At 55.7% G+C, this 14,105-nt stretch overlaps 1 protein-coding gene across 6 annotated transcripts in view; it reads right to left on the bottom strand.

Moving 5' to 3' along the window:
* Positions 1-14,105, bottom strand: part of APC2 (APC regulator of WNT signaling pathway 2) — a 27,219-nt gene extending 13,114 nt beyond the window's left edge. Inside the window, exons 1-7 of one of the 6 annotated variants that reach the window (XM_084883469.1) lie at positions 12,763-12,805; positions 8,582-8,649; positions 5,581-5,739; positions 5,310-5,400; positions 5,043-5,223; positions 873-981; positions 624-740 (exon numbers count right to left, since the gene is read on the bottom strand). In XM_084883469.1, coding sequence (XP_084739595.1) covers positions 624-740; positions 873-981; positions 5,043-5,223; positions 5,310-5,400; positions 5,581-5,721 — 639 coding nt within the window. In that variant the 5' untranslated portion in view covers positions 5,722-5,739; positions 8,582-8,649; positions 12,763-12,805. Of the gene's footprint in view, positions 1-623; positions 741-872; positions 982-5,042; positions 5,224-5,309; positions 5,401-5,580; positions 5,740-8,581; positions 8,650-8,751; positions 9,300-12,762 lie in introns of those variants that run through there. The other 5 variants (XM_084883465.1, XM_084883466.1, XM_084883467.1 and 2 more) reach the window with 5 other exon arrangements.

Below are 14,105 nucleotides of genomic sequence, written 5' to 3'. Positions count from 1 at the left end.
CACCCCCCAGATCTGACTCTACCTACTGGTACTTTAAGGTATGGCCATTCCCTCTGTCCCAACTCCACCCGTGGCCCTAACTCCACCTACTCCTTGATAGGGCCCACCCATTCTCAACCCTAGCCTGTTGTCTGACTCCACTCACATCTTGCCCCCACTCATGGTCCACACTCCCTAGGCCAGGCTCTGACTCCGCTACTCCATGATTTGGTCCTACTCACTGTTGAGACCCTTCCTCATTCTTCCAGCCCCGCCCCCTACTTAGGCCCTATGCTAGACCTGCCTACTCCCTTATTGGGTCTCACCCCTATTTAGATCCCACCCATCCTTCTAGACCTGCCCACTCCCTGATATGTCCTCACCCACTGATCAAGTCACCCACTGTCAGCCCTGGCCTCTGTTCTCCACCGCTGAGCCTGGCTCTGCCCTTATCCCCATCTGGCTGCACCCCCAGGCATCTCTAGCCTTTGGCTCCACCGCCTGAGCCAGACCCCGCCCACAGCAGTCACTGCCCTCTATCCCAAAGGCACATTACTCCGCCCATCCATCCAGACTTTTCCCACAAAGACCTCTCCGCTCATCCACTACGAATAGCCCCGCCGCGGCCCCGCCCGCCGCCGCACCTGCGCCCGCTGCACCATCTCGTCGGAGGTGCCAAAGCGCTCTTCCATCAGCGTCCGGATGTGCTGGGACTCAAACTCCAGCTGCTGCCGGATCAGGTCCATCTGCATGGAGAACTGCTGGGAGGAGTGGGCAGGCCGAGGTGAGCGTCTGACCGGCCCAGGGCCTGGGACCTGCCCGCCACACCCCAGGCCAGGGGCGGGGCGACCCACAGCACCCTCCCCTCCTCCCTTCTCCTCCCCGCTGCTCACCGTCTCCACGTGCGGGAGCTCCTCCAGGCGCTTGGACAGGCCCTGCAGCTGGGAGTAGTACCAGAGCTTCTCCTTTTCCTCCTTCTCAATCTCATTCAACAGGAAACACCTGAGTGGGCCCGGCCGCAGAGGGGGAGCCATTATTAGCCCTTTGCACTCCGAACCATTCTGGACATTGGCTACCAGCTACTCGACGCTACTTTGCGGCGGACACGTGCGTTGAATTAACTCAATTCCCCGTAATCACTAATAAACTGCAATGTCCCCCCTGAGAGGGGACATCCGAGTGATATGCTAGAATTCCGATGTCCTCTGAGAGGGGACAGCGGAGTGCAAAGGGTTAGGTGTGGTTTATTTTGATTTTATAATCGCTTGTTGAGTGCTTAGTGTATGGTAAGCACGTCAAACTCAAAGGCTAACACCGGCCAAATAAACAAGATTTAAGTTTATGTGGGGCGGGGGGAAAAAGAGCTTCAATTTTTTTTTTTTTTTATGCCTTAAAAAATTTTTGTTCAACTTTTATTGATTGCAGAGAGGAAGAGAGGTAGAAACATCAATGATGAGAGAGAATCATTGATTGGCTGCCTCCAGCATGCCCCCTACTGGGGAATCGAGCCCACAACTTAGGCATGTGCCCTTGACCAGATAGAACCCAGGACCTTTCAGTCTGCAGGCGGACGCTCTATCCACTGAGCAATACCGGCTAGGGCCAAAAGCTTCAATTTTCATAGAAACATAGGTTTATTTAGATAGAGACATGTTGAATACAAAGGCTGAAATAAATAAGTAATAGTTAACATAAATAATAGAACATTTTAATAACAATTAATATTTTCTCTTGAACATTAACCTACCAGACACTGAATAACTGCACAAATTAATAAGCATAATGCAAATAAACCTATTTTTCTTGTTCTCCAAAAGCGAAATATTTCCTGTTGCACACACCAAACAAGTCAGTACAAGACTAATGATGTGGCAATTAGCCGCTAAAATATTTGCTGCTACCCTGTTTCCCCGAAAATAAGACAGTGTCTTATATTAATTTTTTCTCCCAAAGTTGCACTAGGTCTTATTTTCAGGGGATGTCTTATCTTTCCATGCGCTAGGTCTTATTTTTGGAGGATGTCTTATTTTGGGGGAAACACGGTAGTATTAGTGGAGAGAAATGGTGCACCTGTGCATAAGGCACATAAGAGAAATGAATGCAACACGATTATAGTAATCAGTCATTAGCAAATGTTGTAGTTCATTATTAATAACTAAAGGCCTGGTGCACAAATTTGTGTATGGATGGGGTCCCTCGGCCTGGCCAGTGATCAGGGACGATCAGGGCCATCTCCCCCAGTGAGATGGGACAATTGGGGCCGGCCAGCCTCCTAATTGGGACCCATTGTGGGGGCAGGCTGGGCTGCCAGGGGGAGAGACTGCTGAAGGTTGGCTGTGGGAGCACACTGACCACCAGGAGGCAGCTACTGCATTGAGCATCTGCCCTCTAGTGGTCAGTGGATGTCATAGCAACTGATTGGTCGTTCAGTTGCTTGGAGATATATATATATATATATATATATATATATATATATATATATATATATATATATATATATATATATATATATGCAAAGTGTCCCCTCAGGTGTTCGACCAGGAGACCAGAAGTTTAATCACTTGCTGTGATGTGCACTGACCAGCAGGAGGTGGTACAGAACAAAGGAAGGCACCAGCTGGCAGCCAGCAGCCAGAAAAGGGAGGCCCAGGCGGACAGCCAGAGGCCCTAATTGGCCTGATCACTGGCCAGGCGTAGGGACCCTACCTGTGCAAGAATTTTGTGCACCAGCCGAAACCGGTTTGGCTCAGTGGATAGAGCATTGGCCTGCAGACTGAAAGGTCCTGGGTTCGATTCCAGTCAAGGGCATGTACCTTGATTGCGAGCACATCCCCAGTAGGGGGTGTGCAAGAGGCAGCTGATCAATGATTCTCTCTCATCGATGTTTCTAACTATCTATCCCTCTCTCTTCCTCTCTGTGAGAAAACAATAAAATATATATTTTTTTAAAAAAGAATTTTTTGCACCAGGTCTCGAGTCTGTCTATCTATCTATCTATCTATCTATCTATCTATCTATCTATCTATTTAAAAACCTGAGTGACCATTTTGACCAGTTACTATGATGTGTATTGACCACCAGGGGGCAGATGCTCAACACAGGAGCTGCCCTCTGGTGGTCAGTGCACTCCCACAGGGGGAGCACCGCTCAGCCAGAGGCTGGGCTCACGGCTGGTGAGCGCAGCTGTGTGGCAGGAGCCTCTCCTGACCACAGCAGCGCTACTGAGCAGCAGCCCAGGCACAATAGGCCAGGATGAGCTCAGGTGGCTTGGGCTCCTCCCTGGCCACCTGCCGCTTGGCGTACTGCTATGTCCGTCCTCAGAGGAAGTCCGAGTGCCAGTTTAGGCCCGATTCCCAGGCGGCCAATCAAGCCTAAACTGGCATTCAGACATACCCCAAGGGGTCCTGGATTGCGAGAGGGCACAAGGCAGGCTGAGGGAACCCTCTGCCCAAGCCACAAATCTGTGCACTGGGCCTCTACTTACATATAATAGGAGATTATAAAAATTAAGTTACGAAATTTTTATTAAAACAGTTCTTACATATCATTATATTGCCTGGGCCACAAAAAAAATATTCTTTTTGGGCCACGAGTTTGACATGCTTGGTGTATGGCCAAGTTTAACAGGCAGCATGGCAAAGCCTTGCCCTTGGTGCTCCCCTGAACTAGGAATGGGTGGGTGGAGCACAGAAAGTTAATTAAAAAGAGAAGGTAGTCCCGAAACCGGTTTGGCTCAGTGGATAGAGCGTCGGCCAGTGGACTGAAAGGTCTCAGGTTCGATCCCAGTCGGGGACATGTACATTGGTTGCGGGCACATCGCCAGTAAGGGGTGTGCAAGAGGCAGCTGATCGATGATTCTCTCTCATCGATGTTTCTAACTCTCTATCTTCTCTCTTCCTCTCTGTAAAAAATCAATAAAATATATATTTTTTTAAAAAAGAGAGAGAAAAGGTAGCCGAATCCTGTTTGGCTCAGTGGATAGAGCATCAGCCTGTGGACTGAAGAAGGATCCTCAGTTCAGTTCCAGTTAAGGGCACATGCCTGAGTTGCAGGCTTGATCCCCAGTAGGTTGCATGCAGGAAGCAGCCTATCAATGATTCTCTCTTATCATTGATGTTTCTCTCTCCCTCTCCCTTCCTCTCTGAAGTCAATTATATATATGTGTAATTTTTTTTTAAGAGAAAGAGAAGGTAGTTTCTTTGTAAATTCTTATTCTCAGAGAAAGACTCCGATGGGGGCGATAACACCTTGCCCAAACTCTATAATTTCCGTCCAGGCTACACAGAGGAAGCTTCAAGCTCAGATTGCTCCAGTTGCAATTGCAACAGATTTGGCTCTGCCCTTAACCCCATCTGGCTGCACCCATGCTCTGGGTGATTCACCCTAAACATTTGATTACTTTAAATGATATTATAATGCCCCCAAACCGAAAACTTCACAAGGTCTCTTTCTCCCCAACAACTCTGATTCTGTGTATTAAGTTGGACTTCTCACATTTGCATCCTGTGGGGAGACACTGCTATTCCTACCCATTTTACAGAGCGGAAGTCTGAGGCTGAGAGGGGCTAGGGGACTTGCTCGACATCACACAGGGGCAGAGCATGGACCTCCAGGTCTCTCTGGCCCCAAACAGCCCAGCCAAGCTGAGCTGCGTGCCTGGACCTGCCTCTCTCTGCTGCCCCCTCCCCTCCAGGTTTCTTGGGCCGCAGCCCTTTCCTCACAAAGACTGCTTTGAGCCCCTCTGGCTCCAGGCCTAACTCTGAGCCCTGGCACTGGACACAGCCCTGTCCCTGGTGATGACTGGGTGTTGGGGACCCCTGGGGACGTCTCCTAGGAGCCCTTCCCTCTGTCAGGAAAGTCCCCTCCCCTTTGTCCTCCAGCTGAGGTCACTGTGACGGGAAAGTAGCTGGAGGAGCCCCAGAAAGCTGGTGCCTGAAGTGGAGGCTCGGAAGGTGGGTAGGACTGGCTTGGTGGGTGGTGCACATGCTGACGGGCCAATCAAAGGGCAGAGACTACAGGGGTGGAGTCTGGCTGGGGAGCGGGGCCAGTGGTCAGTTTCTCACCGTTCTCTGTCCAGTTCCTCCAGCAGCCGGATGGTGGCCCGGCTCAATTCCCCAAAGCTGTCCTTGGAAGTCCCGGAGCCATGTACTGGGCTTCCCTCAGGGGTCCGGGCAGCAGGCTCAGGGCCCAGGGCTGGGGGCTGGAACTTGAGGTTGTACAGGCTGGTGATGTCCATCTGCAGGGCTGGATCGGAATGGAGGGAGAGGGCGGGGTCAGCACCCCTCCTGGCCCTCCTCCTCCCAGCTCACCCACCAAGGCTGGCCTCTCACCTTTCAGTTGATCCAGCACCTCCGTCTGCCCTGAGGACACCAGCACTCGGGCCTCCTGCTCCAGCTTACCCTGTAAGTGCTTCAGTACCTCCTGGAGGTGAGGGGCAGGAAAGAGTGCTGGTTGTCATGGCCACTGCCCTGAGCTGCCCCAGCTCCACCCCCCTGTGAGATGCCCTTGGCCCTGCCTGCCCATTTCTGGGGTCCAGTGCCCTCGTGTTTGTCCCTGTGACCCAGGCCCATGTCCTCTGCCCAGCCCCCCCCCCCCCCCCACCTTCATGCCAGATGTCTCGGTCTCCAGCTTGGACAGGTGGCTTGAGTTGTCTCGAAGCTCCTGCCTCAGGTGACTGTTCTCGGCCTTCAAGGCTTCCACTTGCCGAACCAGCTGTTCGTAGGGTGCCACGGAGCTCGTCATCTTTAGCTCCTGCAGCACCTGTAGTCACAGGTAACATGAGTCTCTGAGGAGGGGGTAGCCCCGGACCTAAGCCCTAGCCCTCCCACCCAACCCTGGAGCTGGGTCCCAGGTAGGAGGAGCTGCAGGCAGGATAGTGCTGGCCCGGGGAATCCTAGGGACAGATGGTGTGGCAGATGGAGTGACAGACAAAGGCAGGAACAACAGGAGAGAGAGACAAAGCCATCAGACAGGTATTCAGAGAAACAGACAACCCAAACACCCAACTGACCAACAGACAGATACAGAAAGACTTCCATTCTCACAGCTGGGTTCCTGGACACATGTGCTTATAAAACAGCCAGCCAACAGACGGATAGCCAAGACTGACAGCCTAACCCAGCAGATGGATTAGCCAGCTCGGTGCCACCAGGCTTACAGCCAGAGAGAGAGACAGACAGACAGATGGACAGCCAAGACACTTTCCCTGCAGCAATGTAGCTGCCCAGAGGCTGGGTGGACAGACTACCCACTGGTTTAATTGACAGACAACAAAAATGCCACGAAGGGTCTAAGAAACCAATGGACAGGCTGACAGTGGAGCTCCAGGTGACACGAGCCTACTACGGTCACCCTGGAATTTGGGAACCCAAATGCTCTGCCGCCCCCACAACTCCTCCATCGGCAGCTGGATCTGGGTAGCTACCTGTGTGGCCCAGGGGCCCTGCAGTCAGCCCTCTGCCAGCTCCTGTGGCCCCCCAGCACCCCGGCCTCATCCCCGGGCTCCACCGCTGCCACCTGCTTTGTGTGTCTGGCTGTCCTTTCTCGCTCAGGCCCAGCCTTCTCCCCCTGTCCAGCAGGCCAGCATCTCCTCCCTCAGCCTGGCACTCCTGCCAGAGCCTTCCTGCCCCACCACCTTCTCTCTTTGTTCCCTTAACATCAGCGCTCCCCCTCCTCTCTCTGCCTTTGTCTGAGGCTCACCAATAGCAGCCCATCCCCTCTGCCACCTCCTCCCCGGGAGCCCCCTCCCCCTGCCCCCCTGTGTGCCCTCCCCAAATCAGCCAGCCCTCTTCTGCCCATAGCGGATACCCTTTGCTCCCTCCCGGACCCGACCACACTCTCATTCACTTGCTCATTCATTTTCCGCTCTCTCTTGCTACCCCTAGAAGGTCCCTGCTCACCTGAAGTCACCAAGGACACAGATGGGCTTGGAGTAGGGGAACCCAAATGCTCTGCCCCAGGTGGGGGGATAGGTCAGGCATTTCAAATTGGCTCCGAGAACCTACTGCATGCCGGCTCTGTCATTTGGCTTCCTTATCATAGTCCCCGTCTAGAAGGGCAGACAAGGCACAGCTGGAACCTAGACACTGGGCATGCTCAGATAGGAAATGTGGAGGCACATGGACCCTATGCCCTCTGCTGAACTCAGTTCCCCCACCTGAGGAATGGAAGGAACTCAGTCTGCCCGGCCCATGCAGTGGGCTGATGTGAGGGTTAGGAGGAGGAACTGTAGTCACTCAGGAACTGTAGTCATAGGTCAGACTGGGAGATAGTGTGTCAGGTGAGGGAGGCCAGATGCTTGGGGGCCACAGCCTTTGCCTATCACCCTAATATCGATCCTGCCCAAGGCTCAGTCAGGGGTCCCAGCTGAGAATGAGGCCTGGGATTGTGGTAAGGTCCCCGGGACCTGGCTAGACCCCTGTTTCCTGACTGAAGCCATCGTCAGGGGAAGCACTAGGTTAAGCACAAACCCCAGCATATCCCTGCCATTTCCTAAACCCAAACTTCCTTCCCAAGCATCCCCCCAACACACATACACACACACACACACACACACACACACACACACGTCACCCTTGCAGAGCCAGCAGAGCCAGCTTGGATACCTTCACTCCCCCTGCCACTCCTGCACCCTCATTAGATGGAGCTTGGCAACATGGCAACAAGCCCTCCCCCCCCCCCCCCCCCCGCCGCGTTCTCCCACATTCAGTCCTGGGTTCTCACCTCCATCCACTCTCTTTTTTTAAAAAGTATTTTACAGAGAGGGATAGAGAATTAGAAACCTTGATGAGAGAAAAACATCGATCAGCTGCCTCCTGCACACCTCCTGCTGGGGATGTGCCCGCAACCAAGGTACATGCCTTTGACCGGAATCAAACCGGAGACCTTTCAGCCTGCAGGCAAGCCGACGCTCTATCCACTGAGCCAAACCGGTTAGGGCTCCATCCACTCTCTTACCAGCCCCTCAAGCTTTGCCCAGCTGGGCCCTCATTCTCCCCACATCTCTCCCATCAGAGAAGCCTCGCTGGCCTCCCATAGTCCATTTCTCATTCACAGACAGACAGAAACTTTGGAAGTACTGGTCAGACTCCATGTCTCCCTCTTCAATAGCTGCCATGGCTCCCCAGTACCCTCATCATAAGACCCGTCTCCTCCGTATACACGCCACTCTCTCCCCCCAGGTCTTTGCACAAGCAGCTCTCCTGCCCGGATCAGCTTTCCTGACTTGCCATCTTCGCAGCACAGCTTCCTCCAGGAAGCCCTCCTGCCTGCCCTTCACCCACCAGGAGCCTCCTGGGGGCCTCCCTGAGGTATGTTTATCACCAAAGGAAAAGCACTGATAGCTGGCGGTTCCTCTAATTAAGGAACGAGTGGCCAAATATCAGCGGGAGGTATATAGCACAGGTGTAGCCCAAAGGGGCCCTCCTCCTTCCTTCAATCCAAGCTCCCACTTCCTGAGGACTAGACACCAAGAGAGCTGCAGCGCCGCCCCGCCCCACCCCAAGGCACACCAGCAGGCCTGCCCACAGACTGGGAGGTCCAGGTATCCAAGCTGGTGAGTGGATGTGTGCGTGGGACCGACTGCAGCGACACAGGTGCCCACCTCTTTGGGACTCAGTTTCCCCTCCGGCTCCACCCTGGAGACGCAGAGGCTCCAAAGCCAGAGCGGACCTGCGCAGCAGAGAGAAGTGGGGGGGAGGGGAGAGCTTGAAGACATCCCGCAGAGACGGCGACCGCGCCCCCTACCCTCAACCCAGAAAGCGCGCCGCTTACTTATCTTACTCCAGCTGGGCTGGGCTGGCGGACCCCCCAGGGGCCCGGGTCCCTCTCCCTCGGCGCAATCCCGAGACCCCGCTTGAGACCCTGGCGCTCCTGGGCCAGGGCGGCCGCGGGGGCGCCGGCTCCGGGGTTCCGGGGATCTTGGCGGCGTGAGCAAGGGGCTCTGGGGAGGACAAAGGCCGGTGCGGGCCTGGCAGGCGGCGCCGCCACTCAGGGCGCTGGGCGAGACCACCGCGAGCGGGGGAGGATGCGGGATGCGGGATGCATGCGAGGCGGCCAATGGAGGCGCGGGAAGACGGGCTGGTGCCATGGCAACAGCCAATGGCGGCCCGGGGCGGGGACCGGCGGCCGCCGCGGGGCTTCTGGCCTCCTCGCGCGTTCAGGGGCTGCGTGTGCGGGCGTGGTGGTGCGGGAGATGGAGCCTCCAGGGAAAGGGGGCGCCTGGAGAACCAGGACCCCGTGTCCCCCACAGCATTCCGGGGTGAAAGGTCTCCTAGGATGTCCCGCCGCAGGATCAGCATAATTTGAGAGTAAAGCATCCAGGCTTGAGGGTTACATCAGAATCTTGCTGGGGGCGGGGGGGGGGGGGGGGGAAGCTCCCGGGGCAGGGGCAGGGGCAGGGGCCGAAGCAGGGCCGGTCAGCCCCCTCCCCCTCGGATTCGGCCCAGCCTTGTGTGGATGGGTCAGGGTGAGACAGCCTTAGGATCCAGGCTGAATGAAACCCTGGCACTGGTGGGGAAGGGGGAACATGGGGATGGGGATGGGCAGGCATCCTGGGGAGCGCCCGGGACCCTGCATTTCTCCCCATTTTTTCTTTTCTCCCTGGCAGAGCGACAGCTCCTCCATGGGCATCTGCCTTGACTCCGTGTCTTCTTCCCCCACATCTCTCAGTTTCTCTCCATCTATCCCCTCTCTTTCCCCCTATGTCTCTGTACCTCACCACACCACTAATTCACCCTCACAGAAGGAAAACCAGAAGAGAGAGGAGTCTGAGGTCTCAGGAATACATGTCCCCAGTCCCTAGCTGTCTCAGATCCTTGATGGGTCCACGTAGACCACTAGCGGATTTAACACCCACAGCCAGAACCTGCAGCTGCAGCCGTCATTCCTACGGCTGACATGTGCACACCCTAAAGTAGGGGTGTCGAACTCAATCAGAGAAGGGGCCAAAGTCTAAAATCCAGCCTAAATCGCGGGCTGAATGGTTTACTGAACAGTCATAAACTGACAATGTCATAAACTGACAGCGGAGTGCAGTGATGACAGCGCGGTGCGGGCCACATTGCAAGGCCTGGCGGGCTGGATTTGGCCCTCGGGCCTTGTGTTTGACACATGTGCCCTAAAGGATGGAATGCGGATTTGGAGCCTACCTCTGTCTTTTTCTGGCTTCAGGGGCCAGGGAAAATTGTTCACTTTGAGACCCTCAGTCTCCCATCTGTGGTTGGTGCTAGGGACCATAGGAGGAGCACAGGAACATGCAGTTTCCTGCTGGGTCGGCTGTAGGAGGTCATATGTGTCCATCCTGAGCCAGCAATGCTGGAGGCCCCTGTGGACTCAAGTCTGGCTGTCCCAGCGCCTCCAGAGCCAGACACAGTTGTCCCCAGACTGTGGGGTTGGGAAGTTGGTGCAGAGGGTGGAAGGGCTCTTTCTGGAGGCTGGGAAGGCTGAACTGAGGGGGCAACACCAGTTCTGGGCCTCTTCAAGATGCAAAAGAATTGGCCCCAAGGAGGGAAAGGCATTGCAAGCTGAGGGAACAGCATGCGCAATACCTGAAGTTGTGAGAAATTAGAGCTCATTCAAGGGATATGCTCTTCTGATGGGGCCAAGGAGTACAGCAGGCAGGTGGTAGGGCTGGACTGGAGAGAGATGAGGTGTTTAAAGCCAGGGTGCAGCTCAATGGTTGGGCATCAACTCATGCACCAAGAGGTCACCAATTCAATTCCTGGTCAGGGCACATGCCCAGGTTGTGGGCTCTATCCCAGTAGGGGATGTGCAGGAGGCAGCTGATGTTTCTCTCTCATCTGAATTTCTATTTCTCTCTCCCTCTCCCTTCCTCTCCCTCTTAAAAAGTCAATTAAAACATATTTTAAAGCAGGGCAAACTAGGCAAAGCTGAAACGGGAGAGGGGAGGGAACAGAGCCCAGGGTTCTGGCTTCAGCTCTGCCTTGATATCCTTTTGTAACCTTGGGCATGCCTCTCTCTGGCTTCAGTTTCTCATTTTGTTCACTGGAAGGTGGGTTGGAGAATCCCTATCCCCACATCTCAGTGAACTAAGTCTCACCTTCCTCACCCAGTTCTATGATGTCACTGCTCCCCAGACTCCCACAGCCAGAACCTTAGAGCTGGTAGGGGCTTGGAGGGTCCAATGGCCAGTCTTGCCCTCATACATATGGAGAAACTGAAGCTCAGGGCAGGGAATACATTGATTGAGTTCATGCAAGAGTCCCATCAGGACCTGAAACTCCCTCCCTTCCTCACCTATCTGGATATGGTGGGAGCCTGGATGGCTGAGAGGATATGGGGGCCGAGACCCCAAGGCAGGATGCCCTGGTCCACAAGCCTCTTGGACATTATGTCCTTGACATCCCCCAAATCCTTGACCCTGTAAATCTTTGAGCCACAGCCACACTCAGGTATCACTGGAAATTCTATAACCACGAGAACTTCAGGAATCCCCACAGCCCCTCCCCAAGATCCCAGGCCCAATCTCAAGGGGCTGAGAGATCCTCATTGCACAGTGCCCAGGCCTAGCAAGGAAGGGCCCTTCCCAGAAACCTACTCATTACTGCTGGGATCTCAAGAAGAAATTTAAATCATGGGGCTCATTTCGTTTCTTCCCATCCCCAGAGGCTAATCCCTGCCCGAGCCCCCCCCCCCTCCCAATCCCAACACATTGTAAGGTCACTCATGGAGTGTCTTTGGGCTTTCTGAGTCTGACCTCAGGAGTTTCTGCCCCTTTGATCTCCTTGCTTCCCCAATGAGCCCCTTCGATGTGCCAGGGACTGGGGGCAGAACCAGCGGCATACCCCACTAGGAGCTGGGTAGGGGGCTAGAGGGAAGCAGGAAGGCTCTCTAGGTCATCATGAGACCTTGGACAAGTCTGGGGTGACCAGGCAGGCAGGGCCCTGACAAGTGAGGAGGGGATGCTCATGGCCGAGGGGGGGGGGGGGAGTGGGGGTAGGGGGGACCAGACAGTCTAAGCCCCGCCCCCCCAAATCTGACTCTGATTGGGTGGCCTGACCAGGGTCCTGAGCCTCATTTTCATGGGTGAGGAGGGGGCTGGTGCGTGGGCCCATCAGCACCGCGGACAGCTCCTTCCAGCCTCTAGGACAGGTGGTATGCTCTGAGGGCGCTTCCGCCCCGCAATTAGGTTTCTGGCGCAGCTCCGGATGTGACCTTGGGCTCCCCGCTGCACCCCTAGACTCAGCTTCATCTTAAATAGGGATATTATAGCTCCAAGATTCAGAACGACTGTGCAGACCGGCAAACAGCTAGGGCCCAGTGAGATGGATGTTATTAGGAAGAACGTCACCATCCGCAAACGTCGTGGTAGGCCCTGTGCTTGGTGTTCAGAAGAGGAAACTGAGGCCTGGAGAGGTGCAGGGCGTGGCCCGGACCCCAACCGAAGCCTGTTCAGGATGGAGCCTCGGCACAGCGCGCTCCTGCTGTAGTCCCACTGCCCCAGCCGGTCTCGGAGTCCCCACATTGGGTCGGGGTCTGGGGGGTCTCCCTTCGAGGCTGAGTGCTGGGCCCAGTGAGCCTGCGCTTGCGCAAACCAGGAGGAGGGGGTCAATGCAGTGTAGCGGAGGGTCTCCCAGCGTTGCCAACAGCCTGAGGCGGTTTCCCTAGCAACGGTCCCCCGTGCCACTGCACGAGACCCCAGACTCATCCAGCCAGGGGGCGCGAGCCTCTGCCGCCGTCGGGACCACTGTCCCCGCGGTCCGCACCCCTTAGCTGCGCCCAGGGCCGGACCCGTATCCCCGCCGCCGGGCCCCCGCGCCCTACCTGATCCCCGAAGAAGGCCGAGTGCAGCAAGCTCAGGAGCCCCAGGAGCCCCATGGAGCAGTGGCCGCCTCGGACCAGCCCGCGCCCCGCCCTCAGCAGGAGGAGTGGGGAAGGCGGGTGTGGAGGTGGGGGTGGGGTGGGGATGGGGGGATGGCGGCCGGGACGCCCTGCGCCTGCGTGAAGGGAAAGGGGAGGGTCACTCAGCAGACCAGAGCCAAAGCTCCTCCTAGAAAGGGTCGAATGAATGGGGTCTTGGGGACCTGCAGGGGCAGGAAAAGGAGTCTCGCCGTGATGTCCCGGGAGGGGCGGCTCAAGGATCCCGAGGGAGATGGAGGGCGTGTGAGCAGAGAAGAGGGTCAGGATCCGGGAACCCTAGAAAGGTGAAGAAGGGCTCCGTGGGCAAGGAAAAGCGGAGAGGGCTCCCATAGGAGCTGGGAAGGGGTACGGTATGGGGAAGTGGGAACTCAGGGAGGAGGGGTCCCGCCTAGAATGGAGGAATGGAGAGAGGCGTGGCCCTGCGGCGGTAGTCAGCTGCCCGCTTGGACAGTGGCCTGCAGGAGCCCAGGCCCCTCCTCTAGTTTGCCCAAGCTAGGACTGTGCGCTCAGTTCATTACTCATTCAGCAAATATTGGCTGTGTGCCTGCTTTTGCCAAGCTCTGAGCTGGGTGCTGGGCATGGAAGGGCCTGAAGAGGCTGCAATACCCATAAACATTCCAAAAATTATTTAACAAACATGTATTAAGCACCCGTGCAATGAACAAAACAGTCAAAACCCCTGAGTGTGGGCCCTAGCCGGTCTGGCTCAGTGGATAGAGTGTGGGCCTGTGAACTGAAGGATCCTGGGTTTGATTCAAATCAAGGGCGATTACCTTCGTTGCAAGTTCCTCCCAGGCTGGGGCCCTGGTGGGAGTTCATGCAGGAGGCAACCAATCAATGAGTTTCTCTCACATCGATGTTTCTCTCTGTCTTCCCCTCTCTCTTCTACTCTCCCTAAATATCAATGGAAAAATATCCTTGGGCCTCTCTCGGGTCCTCGTTTACAAGATGACCAAGAAAAGGAGGAATAACGGTCGTGCCAAAAAAGGCCGAGGCCGAGGCATTTGTTGCACCAACTGCGCCCGGTACGTGCCCAAGGACAAGGCCATTAAGAAGTTTGTCAGCCAAAACCGGTTTGGCTCAGTGGTAGAGCGTCGGTCTGCGGACTGAAGGGTCCCGGGTTCGATTCCGGTCAAGGGCATGTACCTTGGTTGCGGGCACATCCCCAGTAGGGGGTGTGCAGGAGGCAGCTGGTCGATGTTTCTCTCTCATCGACATTTCTAGCTCTCTATCCCTCTCTCCTCCTC

This window comes from Pipistrellus hanaki, assembly GCF_964339955.1.
Source record: "Pipistrellus hanaki genome assembly, chromosome: 5".
In the NCBI taxonomy this organism is placed as follows: Eukaryota; Metazoa; Chordata; class Mammalia; order Chiroptera; family Vespertilionidae; genus Pipistrellus; species Pipistrellus hanaki.
This window is presented reverse-complemented; position numbering and strand designations above follow the sequence as displayed.